General features: G+C 39.9%; 1 protein-coding gene across 1 annotated transcript in view; it reads left to right on the forward strand.

Annotated features, from left to right (window-relative positions):
- The window catches only part of Dpy19l1 (dpy-19-like 1 (C. elegans)), a 101,732-nt gene that overhangs the window by 11,590 nt on the left and 70,696 nt on the right, over positions 1-19,446 (forward strand). Inside the window, exons 2-6 of the mRNA XM_013509069.1 lie at positions 3,101-3,125; positions 3,759-3,846; positions 7,694-7,831; positions 10,377-10,497; positions 11,143-11,236. Of these exons, the coding sequence (XP_013364523.1) occupies positions 3,826-3,846; positions 7,694-7,831; positions 10,377-10,497; positions 11,143-11,236 (374 nt within the window). The 5' untranslated portion in view covers positions 3,101-3,125; positions 3,759-3,825. The remainder of the gene's footprint in view (positions 1-3,100; positions 3,126-3,758; positions 3,847-7,693; positions 7,832-10,376; positions 10,498-11,142; positions 11,237-19,446) is intronic.

The raw sequence follows: 19,446 nt of genomic DNA on the forward strand, positions 1-19,446 counted from the left end.
GCTGAGATCTATTTTTAAAATAAAATTTGTTCTTCATTTAACTGCCTATATCAGTGGATGAATTGCATTTTTTCTTTTGTGTTTAAAACAAGAGTAGGAGTTGGGATACCTTATGGCACCTCCTTCTACCCACCTCTTCTTTTTCTGAATACATTTTAGTACTAGGCTTATGTCTGGGTACATGTGATAGTCATTACGTCTTTGTTTTGTTGGCAGAAGGGTGCAGTATCTAATGATTACATCTGTCTTGGGGGTAGGTACACGTACCTAACACATCTTGCTTCTCTTTATTCTCCTTCCCCTCCTCTCTTTCTGGTCTCCCTCTGTCTCTGGCTCCCCTTCCCATTTGTAAATGATCTCTCTCACTGTTTTCTATTATCCACCTCTTATTTTACTTTCTAAATTATTTATACTTTATTATTTATATTATTACTTTATTATTATTACTTTATTATTTATACTTTTATATTTATACTTCATATAAGTGGTTCTGCAGGGGCCCAAGTGCAGCTGTCAGGACAGAATTCTTGGGGTTAGCCTCTTCTCTCAGTCCACCTGCTCTGTGTCCTTGCCCGAGTGACCCGACTGCTAGTGACTCCTCTACCTCAATCCTCCTCTTCACCAGACAGGGCAGTAATGAAGACCTATTGAGGTGGTGTAGGTATAACCTTTACCAAGTGCTGGCTATGTAATAAAATAAACATTCAGATGTTATCATTATTACTACATCGAAGGGTGCTGATGTAGTGAAAACTTGAGCACATTCTGAATGGATCCTTGAGACTGAGAAAGTGCTATTCCGAGGCCAGGAACTCCAGGGAGTCTCTGTTGAGAATACTGGTGCAGAAGGAGAGCAGTTGAAGGAGTTACAAGCACCAAAGACACTCAGCAACATCCATCTGTCTCCTGAGAGACTTTAAGGACATAGAAAGCTGATGCTCTTGACCGATATTAGTTACACCCCAGACTTGTGAAGTCAAGGGCTAACTTATGGCTTGACAGGAAATGAATTGCTGTTAAAGTCAGGAAGAGTCACAATATCCTTTTTGACTAGAATTGTGTAGTATCTAGAACCTTATTGTTGGCAAATGGGAAGAAGAAACAGTAAAATTACAAAACAGAAGCAAAATTATAATTTACTAATGTTTTCAGATGGAGAATTGATGATAAACTATTTGAGTTAATACTTTAGAATATGAGCCAAATATAAATGTATTACAAAATAAATAATCTTTCAAGATATATATTAACAGTAATGTACAGTAGTTTATAAAAATAACAAAGAGTTCATGAATATTATTTGAAAAATGTTAAAACAGATCACTTTTTAAAATATATATGACTGTATAGCATCCCTAATCCAAAACCCAAGGGCTTCCAAATCTGAAACATTTTGAGTGCTGAAATGTTGTCACAAGTGAAAAACTCCACACTGGCCCTACCATAATAGGTGACTGAAGATGTTATATATTATCACCCTCAGGCTGTACGTCTGAGATATATGTGAAATCTAAATGCATTTCCTGTTAAGACTTGGGTCCCCTTTCTAGGACTCTTATTATATATGTGCAGATATTAAAAAATCTGCAGAAATTCAAACACCTTGAAACACTTCTGGTTCCAAGTATTGTAGATAAGTGATACCCTGTTTTAAGTATGCTGATGGGCTTTTTCTCAAGGACAGGAAGCAGTTCAAATAATTGAAGGTATATACCATGTTTATGGGTACTATAGCCCTGTTTCATGTAAATTCTTCCTGAATTAATTCATAAATGAAATTCTAATTTCAAAAAGATTGCAGAAGTATGTGTGACAAGTTCTTAGTTGGATAAAGACATCATTTACAGTTAGTCATTCAGTGAAAGAATGATTTATTCAGAAAGTAATAGTTGAATTATTAAAGTCATAAAGCCCAAGTTTTATTATGGTGGGAGAAATCTTTAAAGATAGAAACAAAAAAGGCAGTAAGTGGTAGACTTGTCAGTAAATCTGCTTTTTTCAAAGAAATAAAATTTCAGAGAATCACAATATAGCTTATAAAGTGACAGATTATCTTAAGTATTTCCAACTTTGATAATCTCGGAACGAATAACTGCCTTTTGTAGCTATCAGAATCTGTAAAGCAAAATGAATTTTTAAACAAAAATGCAAATACTACTTTAAAAATAAAGCAGTGAGGTCTGAGCTACTTGTTTTTCATTTCTAAAACATTCCTGTGGTTTGATTCCTTAGGAATTGTAAATTAGAAGCTTGTAATGAGATGTATCTTGTGATATAAGAAAATTGAATGGCATTTTCTGGATTTATTTTAATATGTTCTTTGTACATGGGCTGAAAGCAAACTATTGGTTTTCAAATGAGATTGATGTTATTGTTAGCTTTTTTTCCTCTCTTACCTTTTCTTTCTTCCTTTTTTCTTTCTTTTACTTCCTGTACTTTGTTTAAAAGCACAGGAAGTTAAGCCATGCGTGGCAGCGCGCATCTATAATTGCAGCACTCAGGAGGCTGAGGCAGGAGGATTGTTGTTGAGTTCGAGGCCAGCCTGGGCTACATACTTGAGTTCAAGGCCAGCCTGCACTACATAGTGAGACCCTGTCTCAAAAAAAAAAAAAGTAGCAGAAGTTAAGATGTGTCATATGGCTTCAAAGTTTGAAGTAGTTTATAAGAAATTGCACTTCACTTGTTAGTTATGTCCACTACTCATTACTGTGTCCACTTCGCCTGTCTTCCCAAGCTGCCCCATCTGTGTTCTAAGTTTTTCTTAACAGTTGATTCTCTTCTCTCGATTCTGTTCACAGTGGTTTCTGTCTAATGGTTCCTCTGTAGTATTTGGCAAATGATATGACCTCAGGTATTTGCTGAATGAGTGAGCGGATAAGTGAGTGGGAATTGCAGATGGCTGCCTGATTCTGTGATGATGCGGTCTGCTGATATTTTAAGCTTAGCCCCTGGCATCTTTCAAGAGTCAGTATTCTTTCCCCAGTTGGTCCAGCATTTCCACATCCCAAGTTTTGGCAAGCTTGTCTTTGAAGTGTGTGTCTCTAAGTTGAAAATATTTCTGTATGCTAAATTGGTAATTTAAATATCTTTTTTCTTACAGCTGCCTTTGCGGCCCTATTACACTGGTAAGATTGCTTTTCTCCAGTGGTATATTTTATGCAAATCTTTATAACTTACCCAAACTATTTCCCATATATTTAAAGGAATAATTTTAGCACAGTAAGTGTGGATATGTATTACATGTAACACAATAGTCTAAAAAAGTAGTTTAATTGATAAATCAGGGTTAGAATAATACAATTTTTAATGAAAAACAGATCTATTATTAAGAAAGCTGTATTTTGAAGTACTTCAGTTAGCATTAATAGTGTTCATATTGAGAGGAAGATTAATTTTTTTAATCTTCTGGATAGGGAGAAGATACATGAATTTCCTTAATCAGGTATTTCTGAAATGGCAACCCCCTGACATTTACAATTTAAGCTATACTTTTATTGTATTTTACTTAAAATATCATTGTTCTGGTTTGTTTTAATTTTAAAATCTCATTTAAAATTTTTGAATGCTTTCTTATGGAGAGAAATTTTAATAAGAATGTAACACATAATGAGTAGAAAATAAATATAGATACTGTTGTACCAGTATTACAAAATCATCTACAAATTAATAGATATTTTCATTTTTGCTTTTGGAGTTACTTTGCAAATAATACTTACTATAAGTTTCAATGTTGTTGCTTTGTTGTTTGTGTTTTCCAGGAGCCATATAACACACCTCTTTGAAAATGACCGTCATTTTTCTCACCTGTCTACCTTGGAAAGGGAGATGGCTTTTCGCACTGAAATGGTTAGTTACCATACCATATTTTATTGCAGTACTTTAAGGAATCTAGGAAATGTGAGCTTTTTGTCCTGGAAAATTTTAGAAAGGTGTTTGAAGGTAGAAAGGATGGAGGACTTCCCTTTGCCACCTTCCAATTTAAATAGTGACAACATCTGTCCATACCTCCACTTACCCGTCTCTCTTAAGGGAAGTCAAGGTAGTATAGCATTTCACATGCGGGCACTTTCATCCATGTCTCAAAAGACAAGACTTGCTTGTTTTTTGTTAGCCACAGTACTGCTGTCACATTTGAAAACAATGAACAATTTCTCAGTATTGCCAAATGTAAATTGGTGCTTAAGTGAACCTATGGGTACTTTTTTACAATATCATGTGACTGAATCAGGGTCCAAACAGGGTCTGTATTTGCACTGAGTTGATGTATCTCTTCAGTCTGATCTACACATTTCTCTTCCCTTTTTCCATTTTTATTGTTTTTTTTTTTTTTTTGTTATCTATTCATTGAAGAACTCTGGGCATCTGTCTTGTAAGATTATTTACACTAATTCATGCTGTTTTTCTTAAGGGGCTGTTTTTTCCTTTTTTTTTTGGTACCAGGAATTAAATTTAGGACCTTGCATTTGTTGAGCAGGTGCTGCACCACTGAGCTACATCCCTGGCCCTAATTCATGTTGTTCATGGTGTTTTTCCATCCCAAGTTTCCTGAAAATTGATGCATTAGAATCTTGATAACTACCTTTTTTTTTTAATTTTAAGGATAAAAGCAGGGAAACATTAACAGACATACAACATTTTACAACATATCACAAGCACAATACAGACAATACAGAGTTACAAACAAAGTGGTAGGGAATTAACAATGGTGGTTGTATTACATATTGATATCTTCAAAGTGGCTTCTCATGAAAACAGATATAGACATGCAATACTGGTCAACCAAAGACTCATTGACAGTTTACCTTTTTAAATTTTTTCTAGTAGGAATACTTCTGGGTGGTGCTGTTCACCTGTGTTTTTTTTTGGTGTGTGTGGGGGGGTGTTTTTGTGTTTTTTCTTTTTTGTAATTGAAATTGAACCCAGGACCTTCACCCTAAGCTGTATCCTTGGCCCTTTTTTATAGCGTTTTACTTTGAGACAAGTTCTCTATAAGTCACTAAATTGCTGGGGTTGGGCTTGAATTTGTGATCTTCTTGCCTCAAGCCTTCAAACTGCTGGGATTAAGGGTGTGCACCACTCCACCTAGTAGTGCTATGACCTCTTTTTGCCTCATGCCAGAGCATACCAGGCCAGGTTGTTTGTCTTTTTGAGATTTTAATTTTGGGCAGTGGGTTTAGGAAGTGCATCCTGAGCCCTCCTCAGAGCCTGTTGCATGATAATGACCTGCTGTATTATTTTCCTGCCCTTTTTTGGCTGTACTTCTATAAGGAAGAACTTTCCCACAGTACCTATTTGGTTTCTTTCTGAGCTATACTTCATCAGGTAAAGACAGGAACATGCATGATTCTTTTTATCACTTTGTGGAAACATGAGTTACCTTTCTAGCAACTTCTAGTTGACCTAGGTGTTCTGTACCTTCAGTTTCCAAGTCCTGCAGGACCTTCCCTCCACGGGGTTCCCGGGTTCCCCAGACATGCACTGCTGTCTATGGTGAAAGGGATTGAGAAGTCTTGGCCCACGGATACTCACTGCCCTAGATTAGCCATTACACTGAGGCCTTTTAGTGAATGTGATTAGGAAACAGTTTTTTGATGCAGAAAGTAAATCATGAATTTATATTGCCATTTTAAAATTTGAATTTAGGATTTTTTTTTTTTTTTTACTTATTTGATACAAAATGTATATCTTCTTGGCCTAGAGACTGTTGGTTTCAAATTGCTTATTTTTTAGGAATAAAAATGCCAGAATGATTATTAAAAGTCAAGTTACTAGCCAGGCATGGTGGCGCACACCTATAATCCCACCACTTGGGAGGCTGAGGCAGGAGGGTTGCCATGAGTTTGAGGCTAGTCTAGGTGACATTTTAATGAGTTCAAAACCAAAAAAAACTACATAGCAAGACTCTATTACAAAAAAAAAAAAAAAAAAAAAGGAAAAGGAAAAACAAACAACAACAAAAATCAAATTGCCGAAACTTGTGTAAGGTTTTCTTGTGGTTTATTTTGACCTTAGGACATATTCCATTGGGGTAGTATAGTAAAATTGCTGTATCTTAAGGTCACTTGAAATCACTTTCCAACTTGATAAATTTGTGTTTTTGGTTTGGTTTGGTTTGGTTTTTGGGAGACACGTTCTCACTATCTACTTCAGGCTGGCCTCCAGCTCACAATAAACCACCTGCCTCAGCCCCAGATTGCAGGTGTGTACCCGGATACCCACCTTACTTTGTTTTATTTTTATTTTTATAATTAATAATTGAAATATTTTGATGTATCATTAAATGTGACATTTACATGCTTACAAAATCAAACCTACAAAACAGAATAAACCTGGCAGTTTCCTAGGACTGTGATAAAGCATACCAAATTAGGAGGCCAAAACCAGCAGAAATTAATTTTCTTTCAGTTTCAGGGGTCAGAGTTAAAACTGAAGGTTCTGGTATGGGCATCCTGTCCCCAGGACAGGAGGCGAGGACACTTCCTTGCCTCCTCCCAGTGTTGCCTGCCAGGCTGTCTGGAGAACCTTGGCTGAGGTAGCTCGCACCTCTGCCTGTCCCATGTGGCCCTGCTCTTTGACTGCAGATTTCCCTCTTCTTCCACAAGACTGGTTATGTTAGCTATAGTATCCACCTTAATCTGTTTTGCCCCATTTTAACTTGATTACATGTGTGAGGACCCTATTTCCAGATTAGGTCAAATTCACAGGTTCTAATGGACCTGAAATTTTGGCAGACAGGATTCAGCTCAAAATGGGAGGTGATGCAGTTTAACAAATAGTGATATTAGAGATGAGAGCTAAAGCATCATAGTATTGTGATCATTTATTTCCAGTAAATAGCTGTGTAGGCAATCATGTTTGTATTTCTAATTCTACAACTCAATTTAGAGTTTGGCCCAGGCTGGCAGGGCAGTGGCAAGTCCCACTCACTGGGTGGAAGGTAGCACTTGTGTCCTCTGTTTATCTGTCTGTCCTTACACTGCCTGTTATATTTCCTCCCTGTGCTGCTTGAACCCCTGTGGTCTTTCTCCCATGTGTTATTTGACCCTTGCTCCTTTTCTAAAGATGTCAAGATGAACAGCAATCTCTCTCCTTCGGAACAGCACTGATCCCCACCCCAAGTGCCACAGGGTTCTCATGCTGAGCTAATGGGGGAAAATGATTTATGCAATTATTTTTTGAAGGAAATTTATATATAACATTAATATGCAGCCTTCTCAAGATATTTGCATCTTTGCATATAAATCTGGAGGAAAGATGATTGATGGCATTTTCTGCATTCAGATAAGCAGTTAGAAGGAAGTTTTTTTGGCTTGGGAAGATTTCTTGGTTCATGGTAAATTTTAGTTCCATAATAAACCAGGTTAGATATGTTTTTCTAACATTTGTATTTGTTTGAGTTAAAGAATTTTTTAGATAAAATATACTGAGTTTTATATATATATGTACGCATTCTAAATGCTGACATTGTATTTGAAGCTATTTTGCGTTTTTTTCAATTAAGATAAGGTTATTCTAAAATATGTGTATTTTTGCAACCTAAGAATTCATCAGTGATCAGAAACCTGTGAAATTAGTTGTAACTATTATTTGCTTGAGTGCTCTTTTTTTAAAAGTGTATTTTAAATGTTTTTAAAACTAAGTGGAGGCATAATTATGTACCTTTTATTATAACTGGAGCATATCCTTGTTTCAGGGACTATATTATTCTTACTTCAAGACCATTGTGGAGGCACCCTCCTTTCTGCACGGAGTGTGGATGATTATGAATGACAACCTGACAGAATACCCCCTAGTCATTAACACACTGAAAAGGTTCAATCTGTACCCTGAGGTAAATGACTTTCTCCAACTGTGATTTTTTTTACTTTTTCAAAACTTTTTTGTTATATTAAATGCCAATTTTAAATCTGAGATCTAATTCAACACCTTGAGTTTCATTTCATTTTTAAAAGAAAATGTGTATCTTGGGAAGGGATGTGGACTACAGGTTGTTAGAAGTTTTGCAGAGGCTTTAGCTGAACCTGCGGGAACTGCTGCTGTGGTTGCACTGCTTAGAAAACCTGACAGCTGTCTAGCCCTGATGTGTGGATCTCAGTGAGGGAGCAGCGCCACCTGCCCTCACACCCCTTCCTGTCTGAGGCCCCTCTTTCACTGAGTGGCCTTTTTGGGTGGGTGGGCAAGAGCTGAGGGAGGAAGGCCATGATGCAAGCCACTTATTTTGGCCTCTCATTACCCTCCGTGTGTTTATTGATGTGTCCTGGATGTGGTGCAGGCTCTCCCTTGTGTTCCTCTTCTTAACGTGCTGTGGTGGCCGAGGACACCCTGCTGACAGGGCCGTGACTGTGCTCTGTGCTGTGCAGCTGCTCTCTGTGGACAGTCACTGAGCAGGAGGAGTCCTGCTACCACATAATGAGGAGCTGGAGGTTGTAAACAGGTAGATCACCAGCAAGGTCAGGGATTCTCACATAGGTGTGCTTTTGGCACCGTGTGTGGCCATAGGCACACTGACGTCACTGGAGTGCCACCAGAAGGTGCAGAGTGTTTATGCCTCTTTCATTTAAGAATATGTATGACTGTCTTCCTGGGTCATCTCTGTCCTCTGCTGTGTGTGTTGTCTGCCCTTGCCTGGTTAGCCCAGCTTTTATGGAAATTCTGATTGTTTCCAGTCTTTTAAATATTCTAAGCAAAGCTACGGTAAACATCCTCAGCTAAATCCTTACCCACATCCTTACTGTTCTAAACTAACAGTTTGTTATATGGAACTGTTTTGTTCAGAGGAATATATACTTCCATGATTTGAAAGTGTTGCCAAAATGCCTTCCATGTAGGTTATACTAATAGAAATCTTCACCAACAGTGTTTTTGAAAATGTTTATCTACATCCTTGAGGGTTTGATAATGAACCATAATTATTCAATGTATTTCATTCATACATATATATATAATATTTACATGCATTTCAGTGCTATGTAAATATAGTGCATTTTCATTTTTAAAAATAATTACTTGTTCATGTCCTTTGCATATATTTCTATTGGAATTTTATAAGGGCTCTTTTATTATGTACAGTATGTTAATATTATGTTGTACCATTAAAACATTTTCCTTAGTTTCTTATTTGCCTTTTACCTATGTATACATATTGTTTTGTAAATAGAGGTATTATATCTGGGGATCTTTTAATTTGTATTTTCTCTTTTATGTATATATGTAAAAACTTTATTTTTTATAATCGTAATTAATTTTTTATATTTGCTTTTAAAATTTATTTGAAATTTGTTTTAATCATAGCAGGGGACAGGAATCTAAACTTACGATTATAAAATACTGATCTTCTGTGTAACCCAACACTGATGAGTGGTTCATCCTCTCCCCACCAATCTGGAGTGGCCTTTTCTATACAAAGTCACTGCACTGGTGCACTGCCAGGTGCTCAGTATCATCTTGGGCTGGGGTCCTCGAGGTGGATGGACTATGAGATGGAGATTTGCCTGCAGAAGTATTTGGAGAGGTGGCCTTGAGCTACACATCCCAGGGTAGATTAAGGGAGTGGAATGAGCAGGAGGTCGGGGTCACAGCAGAGGGCCACCTCACCCACACACCCTGTCCCTATTACTGGGTGCCACTGTGGAGTTGTCCTGTCTGACAGCAAGGCCCACCACCCTGCGACCTGTACAGCTCTTTCTGTGGACTTGCAGGTCACATGTTGGATGCAACTTGCCCTGGATAGAGGGGAATGAGCTAGAGTGACTTGCCGTCCCTCGCCTGGAGCAGAGGCTCATGGTCCTGCTGGTTTATCTGGGGCAGTAGGAGCCACCATAGAGCAGTAGAGCACCATAGGTGCTCACTCCCACCAGGAGGAAGGTGATGTCTTTGTTCTCAAGAGTCCTCTGTCTCAAGAGTCACCCTGCCTTAATTATTTTAAGTTACTAATTTTAATATTGTTTAGGTTATATTTCTGTTAGTTGTTACCATTAGTTTTTTTCCTGATAAACTTTAGACACTTGGTGTTTTGATTAGGATAGCTTAATGCTTATGAATTAGTCTGAAGTTGAATTTATATCTTGAAAAATTAGGTCTGTCAAAGTAGATACAGGTATCTCTGTTCATATCTTCATTTATATTCCCAAGTAGAGTTTTGTACCTTTTGAAAAACATACGTCTTAACAAATTTCTTATTAATGAGTGACCAAAAACAGACCAGTGAAGAATCTGTGTTGCACTCGAGTCTCATTTCTCTAGATATAAAAGGAGCCACGCCAGGTGGATGACACAGGAAAGGAAAATTTGAAGATTATGAAAATGTCCCCAAATAGTCTACTAATTAAAACTCTTTAACATAATACCTTATGATGCGTCTGTTTTCTTAATAATAGGTAATCTTGGCCAGCTGGTACAGGATTTATACCAAAACAATGGATGTAATTGGTGTTCAAACCAAGGTCTGTTGGACAGTTACGAGAGGGGAAGGACTCAGTCCCATAGAAAGCTGTGAAGGTGCGTTACTTTCTATAACATTGCTTCCTTAGCCGTGCAGCTTGCCCCAGACTGAGTGTGAGAAACAGTACACATTTGATCACGCACATGTCCTGCAAGTCTGGAATTGGGGCCGGCTGAAGCAGGCTTCACTTGTGTGCATGGGTACTCAGATTGCTGGGGAGGGGAGGGAGGACCCATCCGGGGACACCCTCACTCACGTTTTGTCTCCAGGATGAGGATGGCTGTGCAGCTGAGCTCCACGGGCCGTGCCCTAGGACAGGTCCATATGTCATTTCCACTGCATTGGGGTTGTTTGTAGCAGGGCAGGCACCTCAGGTTTTCCTGTGGCAGCTCCAGGCTTCACGCTGGACACTGTGGCCTCAGGCCTGAGTCTACTCAGGCACTGTCATTGCTGCTGCAGCCCCCCCAGGCGCAGAGCTGGGCACAGGCTCCAGGGTGCCCCAGGAGGTGCACCAGTGGGCCCGCCATGCTAGTCCCCGCTTCTCATCTTGGGTCTGCACTCAGGCTGTGCTTTTGCACAGGAAGCAAGGCAACCATTTAATTGACCTGGCAACCATTTTCATAATAAGCACTGTTTAATATAAAATGCTAGACATATAAAGTCATTTATAGTTAGAACATATGTTTTGTTTATTTTTAAAGGATTGGGAGATCCTGCTTGCTTTTATGTTGCTGTAATTTTTATTTTAAATGGACTGATGATGGCATTATTCTTCATATATGGGACCTATTTAAGGTAAGAGTACTTTAGTATGTGTTTATGAGATATGTTATACGTAATTAGTCAATATTTATTGTAGCAATATTTCTAAGATGCCTCCTTGCAGTTTTAAAATTATTTTATTTTTGCCTAATTTCATTATTGGTGTGGCCAACCACACTGAAAATAGTTTTAGAGACTTAAAGCATGGTGGGGATACTTGATAAATTTTAAATATTCACAGGCATTTGAATATATTGTATTGTGTACATAAAATACAATGGGAAAGACCACTCCACTCATTATCAAGTGATATGAATGGCCCTTGATCTTGTAATGTTAAAATAGAAGTATTTTGTATTCTGATAGGTAGTTAATATCTGACTGGATTTACTTCTCAGATGAGAAGTATTCCTAAAACCAAAAGAGTTGCAAAATTTTAAGGGTTTTTTGTTCCTTTGTTTTTCTTTTGACAATTTATCACAGGTTACACTGTGTGACCTATTTGACCTTGAGAGTCTCGGCAGACTTTCCTTGCTGCTTTCTACTTCTTTGTAGTACAGAAGTACTGAGCTTACTGATTTCCAACTTGTAATGAGTTCTAATCTGCTATTCTCCCATTACCTTCTTTTCTTTGCAAGCACAATTCTTGTTTTGTACTTCAAAGATCTATTGTTTTGAGCTTGAGTGCTTGAGTGCTTTTTGATAAGTACTTATCAATTGAGGATGCTGTTAGATCAGTTTAAAATATATTTGCATATAGATTTAAGATATTTTGACTTTAATTATTTCTGACTTAGGCCTAAGAAATTTATTTTCATTATTTCATTGGGGAGTGTGAAATGAAAATGCTTGATTAGAAGAGGATGTGAAAGATTTTGTTGTTGGAATAAGACATGTAGAAAGAGTTTACCCCAAAGAATTTGTCAGTGGGAGAAGGAGACCATCCCAAGGAGGACTGTGGGCCTTTGTGCCCTGGACACTGTGAGCCAAAGCAGGGGACACAGTGGGTGTGTTCATTTTGCCGAGAAGTGCACATCTGTCTTACAGACACTTTTATCACATTTGGGAGATCAGATTTCAAGGAAAAGAAATTAAAACATGAAACACAGTATAACTGCTAAATTACTAGAGTACAGTTCTGCTACTTTTTAATTGAAAGAAGAATCTCTAAATGCTAGTTAGAATACACGCTCACATCACCTCCTACACTGCTTGTTATAAGCTAAGATGCAGTGTCTGCTGAAGGGAGTATTGGTTCTGGTTTGCTTAGGGGTTCTTGGTGTTTTGGGGCTTAGCTGGGCTTTCTCAGTCTTTGGGCTGACCAGTCTCTGGTAAGTAGTTTTCTACCTGTGCAGGGGATGAATATAAACTTGTTCAGTCAGTGTGCAAAGCACACACCATGTAGTATCTTTCTTTAGACTCTGTTTGGACTCAATAGCATGGGCATGGGGTGCGGGGCACATATATATGTGTAGAAAATATGGAGACAGTAGAAAAGGATTAGTGTTGGAATTCCAGAGGAATGGGGAATTTGTTCTGCATGGAGGAGCGTGAGCTTGACCTTGAAGAATCGGTGGGATTTGCATAGGTGGAAATAACTTTCAGGTGAAAGGCATCCCAGAGAGAGGCAAGGTGGCAGTCTGGGATGTGGAAAGCAGGTAAGAAGCTGCCAGGTGTGCTAGGATGCATGTTCTTGGGGGCTGTTGTGGTTGATGAGAGCTCATACAGTGTCTGGACTGGAAGAAGAGAAGCCAGCATGCCAGGCTGGTTAGATGTGTTCTAGAGCCCAAGAAAGAAATCAGACCTGGCCAGTAGAGGGACAGGATTCAGGCTGGGCTGTGATCTCACAGAACGCTCACCTGCCCCAAAGTCAAATGGTGAGTACCCAAGTGCAGCATTTGTTATATTGCAGGGTTTACAAATGAATTTAGTGTATTGGTTCCAACAGCGTTCTATACATGAAAAAAGGATATAAAGATAAATAGTAGAGTATACCATATTTAATAGGTGTCCAAAAAACTTCAGTTTGTTGTATATGTGTTATGGTTGATGCATTGTGTCAACTTGGGGAGTCCAGAGGCTTGGCTAAGTGACTTAGCAGTTCTGCATCCTGGGGTGAAAAAGATATGCCTTTACCCTTCTGGGATGTTATTCATTGTGTCAATTTGAGAAGTTTAGAAGGTTAACTGTGTGATTCAGCAGGGGGCCAAGGTGCTTACCTTGTATTCATCCTCAGCCAGTGCAAGAGGAGGGCATAGAGATTATGTGAGTTCTGCATGCCCCCCAGGTAGGGGTAGCCTGCTTACAATATAAGGGAGGGAAAGAGACTTGCTCTTTTCTGTCACACCTCTCTTTTGCTCTTGCTGCTTTTTTGTTCCGCCACCATGAACTGTTGCCTTCTGCCATGTGCCACTCTGCCTTGGAGCCAGCTGAGTATGGACTGAAACCTACAAACTGTGAGCTAAATAAACCTTTCCTTCATTCATTTTGGGCATTGGGTATTTTGTCTCAGCAACGAGAAAAAAGTAACCAAGACAATATGTATGTGCACTTGCACAACTGTAGTATAAAGTCTTATTTTAGAGTTAAAACAATCTGTCTACTGCTTATAGTGGTGCAAGGCAGTGGTATACTTCAGCATCAAAGTCTTTCCAGACAGCTGTCTAAGGTTCCCTTCACAGGGGCAAGGGAAGCCTTATGTAGCTCCACCCACTTTAGGGCTGGGACCTGTCCCTGTGGCTGAACTGTGGAGCCCATGGTGTTCTGCAGTAGCATCAGACTCTTCCTTGTTTTTCTTGCCCTACCTTTGTAGTTTTTAACATTGTCCTTACCTTAAATAATCTCTTTTGCCATATCCAAAGCATCTTTGAACACAGAGAAGAAAATCAAGCTCCATTTCTCCTACTGTAATCCCTACTCAAGGCAATCAGCAAGAGGACTTCTGTGACACTCGTCATGAGTTTTGCCCACCAACAATCAAGCTGGATCAGCTTGGTGTCATTGCATTTAGTCCAGTTTTGACTCTGTCTACTTGAGATCTTGTCAGATCCTACAGGTTGAGAACTCAGTCCCACAAATGCCCCATTTTGGGTGTCAGGAACAAGCCCAGCCGTTTTTTGACCTGTACTCCTTCTGCTGTGAATAGGAGTTCCCATGACTCCCTTCTTTGGTTCAATTGATTTGCTAGGGCAGCTCACTGAACCTCAGGAAACACCTGTGATGAAGCATATTGAGAAGGATACAGATGGAGAGATGCATAGGGTGAGGCAGATGGGAAAGGGCATGGGGCTTCATGACCTCCCCCAAGCATCACCCTTCAGGAACCTCTGTATGTTCAGCTCCTAGAAGTTCCTGGAACCTAGTCCTTCTGTCTTTTTATGGAAGCTTCATTGTGTAGGCATGATTGATTAATCACTGATGGATTTTGATCAACTTAACCTTCAGCCCCTTACCCTCCCTGGAGGAAAAGACCAGCCTCTAACCCTGCCCTGATTTTTCCTGAAAGCTACCTAGGGCCACCAGTCCTGCCAGCCACCAGCTGGCTCGTGAACATCAACACTCTCCACTTTAGAGAGTCCCACAACCTCACAGTATCATAGCACCCTGAGTTCAGAGTTCTCCCCAGCACTGCACATGCCCAGCTGAGCTGCTAGTTCTTGAGCTAATGGGGCATTGTGGTGTCAGGAAACTGGGGCTCTTCCCTTGCTCCCCAAGGACAGTGCTATAAATGGCAGTGGTTTGTGGATCCTGTGTATCTTTTGATGATGGAATTTCTTTTCACTCTTTTCTCTCATTTTTTTAAATTGCATTTTTAAATGTTCTCAACATGAAGTATTTGTGGAGGTTTTGTATTACTACTTCTCAATTTTCTTTCTCCTTGGTTGCTTTTAGTTGCCCTCCTAATTTTATGAGTGGGATAAAGTTGCAGACTTCTTAAAATATGAGTTAAGAATAAAGAGGAGGATAATTTAAAATTATGTTTAGATAAGCTTTTTGAAATATAAATTGTACTATATGTTAAAAGTTGAGATTTGTCTGGCAAATTGGAAACTTGTAGGGCAGGCTAAGGATGTATTTTTTTTTTTAATCCCAGAAGTCTGTTTATTTTAAAATAATGCAATAATAAAAGTTTTCAGTAACCAGATAGCCAGTCCACTTCACAGAAACGAAGCTAAAAGAGAAAATGGAAAAGAGCCACATGGTGAGTTGAGCCAGGCTGCCAAGCTCTCACTCAGGGTGAAAGCAGATGTGTTTTGCAAACAGCCTATTCATGGTGTAATTCTTTTTTCTGAAATTCTCAGTACTTTAGCATTTCTTTTAAATAGCCACTGTTAATTAATTTTTATAGCTGTATTGTTAGTATATGGTCTCAGTTGCTTATTTCATAAGATAACCTGGTATTTCTAAGCAATAGATCAGTGGTATCTGGAGACCAGTGTCTTAAGTTTGGAACTTCCCCATAGTCTGGGGGAAATTGCTATATATCTAGGATGTAAAATTTTCTAATTGATAAATACCAGAAGTTTTTGTTGTTGGGCCCTAGGGGCAAATATCAGGCAGGTGAAGTGAACCTTTTATTCTAGGCAGTTTAGTTTGATTTTAATGTTACTCTAGTGTTTGGGGTAACTTCTATCTAGGTCATTGTGTCTTATAGAGTAACAACAGTAGACTGGATAACATTCTTCCTGATTAATATTTTATGCCTAAACAATGGGGTGCTGGGTATATTTTATAGTTAGCTCTCAGAAAAGATACATGTGTACATATAGTGTACTGTAACTTTTACTGATATGAAGGATGTGTGCAAATAATAACAGGATTTCCAAAGAGGATTTTGTTCATTCTTTTTGGATATAATACACCAGAAATACTCTGACTGGCTTGAATAAAAGAGATGTGCAATACTGGGACACAGTATGAGGCTTCAGCAAACAGGGAGAGGAAGCTGAGTGTGTGAGCCTCAAGAAAACAAAGCGCTGGAAAACCCTCCAGCCAATGAGGCTGTTGTGTGGGCAGTTTTGCATTAGTGCAGTGCATGCCTGAGGCTTTCACCCTAGGGTTCCTGGTAAGATAGGGCGGAATCTTCTCTGAAGTGGGGAAGTCATGGCACAGGGCTTTGTTGTGCTGGTGTCCATCTTTGCTGGTGAAGCTGTGCACAGTTCCTGTCCTGAAGTCTGTTGTCCTGGCTCCTTCCTACCGGCTTTCCCAAACCTCCTCCTCCACACCTCTTTCTCGGGATGTGGCTTCCTGGCTCAGTGGAGTGTGTACCAATAAGGAGGAGACTGGCTTTGTCTCTGTGCATGTTTTCTCTTGAGTTCTCCCATGGATGGTTGCTGCTTGTGGGGTAGAGTTCCCACAGCCGGGGTCAGCACTTGGTTCTGCTTATCTGTCTTCTATGGTTTGCTCTTGTCTGTCCTCCTGACATTTTTTCGCCATCTGTTCTGGCTTCCCATCATGGTAACAATACATGAGATATACAGGAAGACAGGTTCATTTTGGCTCACTTCAGAAGTTCCAGCCCATGGTGCTGTTGCTGTGGCCCTGTGGCAAGACAGAGATATCACTGCAAGGAGCATGTGACCAGTTTGTCTCACAGTGGCCTGAAGCAAGAATGACAGGGCTAGCATCTCCGCATCCCCTGCAGGGGCCTCAGTGATCTAAGTGCTTTCCAGGAGCCCAACCTTCCAGTGGTCCCCGCTCCTAGCAGTGTCCTTGGCTGGTGACCAGACTCTCAACAGGTGGCCAGGGAGACACTGAAGATCCAAACCAAGGCACCAATCCCTAGGAATTCCTGTTATGGCTTGGGTCTAGGTGTCCTCCAAAGCCTCAGACAGTCATATCTGGGGTTTTTTTAGAAGTGGCTAGATTTCAAGTGTGTGATTGATTCATGGTATAATGCTAAGACTAAGGGTCCTAGGATTTAGGTGGTTACTAAACCACTGATTGTTTTGGCACTGCCCTAATCCCGGTAGCCTGGATACAATATAAAGGACAGAAAGAGGCTTGTCTTGTCCCTTGCTTGCTTGTTTTGCTACCTTCTGCTTACCATGAACTGTTTTTCCTCTGAGATGCCCATCTGCCATACCACCCTGTCTTGTAACTTGGAGCCAGCCAGTTATGGACTGAAACCTTTACAAACTGTGAGCTAAATAAACCTTTCCTCCTTTAACTTTGGGTGTTGGGTATTTTGCTTCAGCAAGGATAGAAAAGTAACTAATACAGATTTTGGTACCAGAGAGGTAGGGTCATTGCTGTGACTATACCTGACTATGTGGTTTAGGAGTTTTGGAGCTGGTATGTGGGAAGAGGAAGAATTATGAAAAGTTTGGAGATGCCAACTGAAAAAGTATACCTGGAATGCTTTAAACTGTACATGATGGGAGATTCTGATCAGAGGTCTGAAGACTGACAGAAGTGATGCCAATAAAGATCAGGCTTGGGAGGTTTCTGCTGGGAAGAAAACTGCATTGGCTGTTGAACTCCAGAATCTGTGTGTGATGGCTTGGTAGAAAGTTTGTCTGCATTTTCTGTTGTCCAAAGACTTTGCCTAAGACTGAGATTAGGGGCAGCAGATTAATCTTGCAGAAGAAATTTCAAGGCAGTCTAATGTTGAGGTGGTGGCATGGCTACTGTTGGGGCTTTTTAGCCAGGTTTGTGTTGAGAATCAAAAGCAAAGAACCCAGTAGGATGATTTAAAATGTTGTGAGTTTAACCACAAAGGAAGCTCCAGTAAAGTCAAAGCCTGCAAAGATGGAACAGGGGAGAAATCGGTTGCTGAAAAGACTAGCAGGAAAAAGCCAAGTATTTCAGAAGAAGACAACAGAAAAGATGGCTTGAGGATATCACAAGAACCAGCAGGACTCCAGCCTTTATAACCTCAGAGTTGCAAAGGTGAAAGATTTTGGTGTGAGAAGAGAGATGCAGAGCACCGTGTTCTAGAATGATGACAGCCTAGAGAATTTGTTCCTTAAGATTGGGTTTATAGTGCTCACCAGTGTAGGCAACTAACCCTTACAGCAAAGAGAGAAGAAAACCTAGCTACTGCTCCAGCTGGCAGCAGACCATCCACATGGTACTGGTGTTAGGTACATGCAGAATGCGAGAGTTGTGGGTCAGGAAGGCTTTCATAAAGATTTTAGAAGAAGGCCTGGGAGGCAAGGCAGTGTGCCCTTGGCAGGGCAGTGTGTGAAGCTGTGAGTATGAAGCCAAAGGTACAGTGGAGACCCAAGAAGTTTGGAGAAGCCAGGAATGTGGATCATCTGAGGAAAACTGCAAGGAAGGAGCAGAGCAGGCTGAAGAGAGAAGCCATGGGAGCTACAACCATCAGAAGTAACATAGTGACAGAACCAGTTAAGCCCTTTGGAGTTTATATCTTGCCACAGATTGTCTTGGATGCTGGACATGGAACTACAGGACTTAATGTGTGCCCTGCTGGAGTTTAGACTTGGTTTAGTCCTATTCCTTTGTATCCCCTATTTGTACCTTTTGGAACATAAATGTCTATCTTGTGCTACTGAATGTTGGAAGTATTTAACTTTCCTTTCATTTATATAGGGGTTCACAGCTAAGAGTTTGTCTTAAGTCTCAGAGGAGATTTGGGACTTGGACTTTTCAACAATGCTGAAGCTGTTAGGACTTTGGCAACTCTTGGATGGACTAAATGGTTGTTTCATAAAGAGATATACACAAGTCTTTGGGAGGCCAAGGTTGGAATGGTATGGCATGTATCTAGATATCCCCTAAAAACTCATGCAGTCATAGGTAGGGCTTTTTCAGAGATGGCTGAATTTAGAGTGTGTGATTGACTTATGGTGCAGTGCTAGGATTAATGGTGCTAGGATTAAGGGTGGGTGAGTACTAAATCAGTGCACTGATTGGTTTGCCATTGCCCTATGGATACAATGTAAGGGACAGAAAGAGGCTTATCTTCTCTCCTTCCTTGTTTTTTCTGTCTTCTGCTTTCCATGGACTGGTTCTTTTCTGTGTTGCCTCTCTGCCAAACCACCCTTCCTTGGAGCCAGCTGATTATGGACTGAAACCTCTATAAACTGAGTTTAATAAACCTTCCCCCCCTTTAACTTTGAGTTCTGGTTATTTTGTCTCAGCAACTAGAGAAAAGTGAAGACAATTCCCATTGCTGCTCTCACATGTAACTTTGTAGTTTTGAATATTCTGGCTTGGTATTTGGCTGATTATTTCTTAAGCACTGAAGTTTGGATTTGAGAACACTGCCCTTGAGAATT

The sequence above is a fragment of the Chinchilla lanigera genome, unplaced genomic scaffold, assembly GCF_000276665.1.
Source record: "Chinchilla lanigera isolate Chin_1 unplaced genomic scaffold, ChiLan1.0 scaffold00159, whole genome shotgun sequence".
Taxonomy (NCBI): Eukaryota; Metazoa; Chordata; class Mammalia; order Rodentia; family Chinchillidae; genus Chinchilla; species Chinchilla lanigera.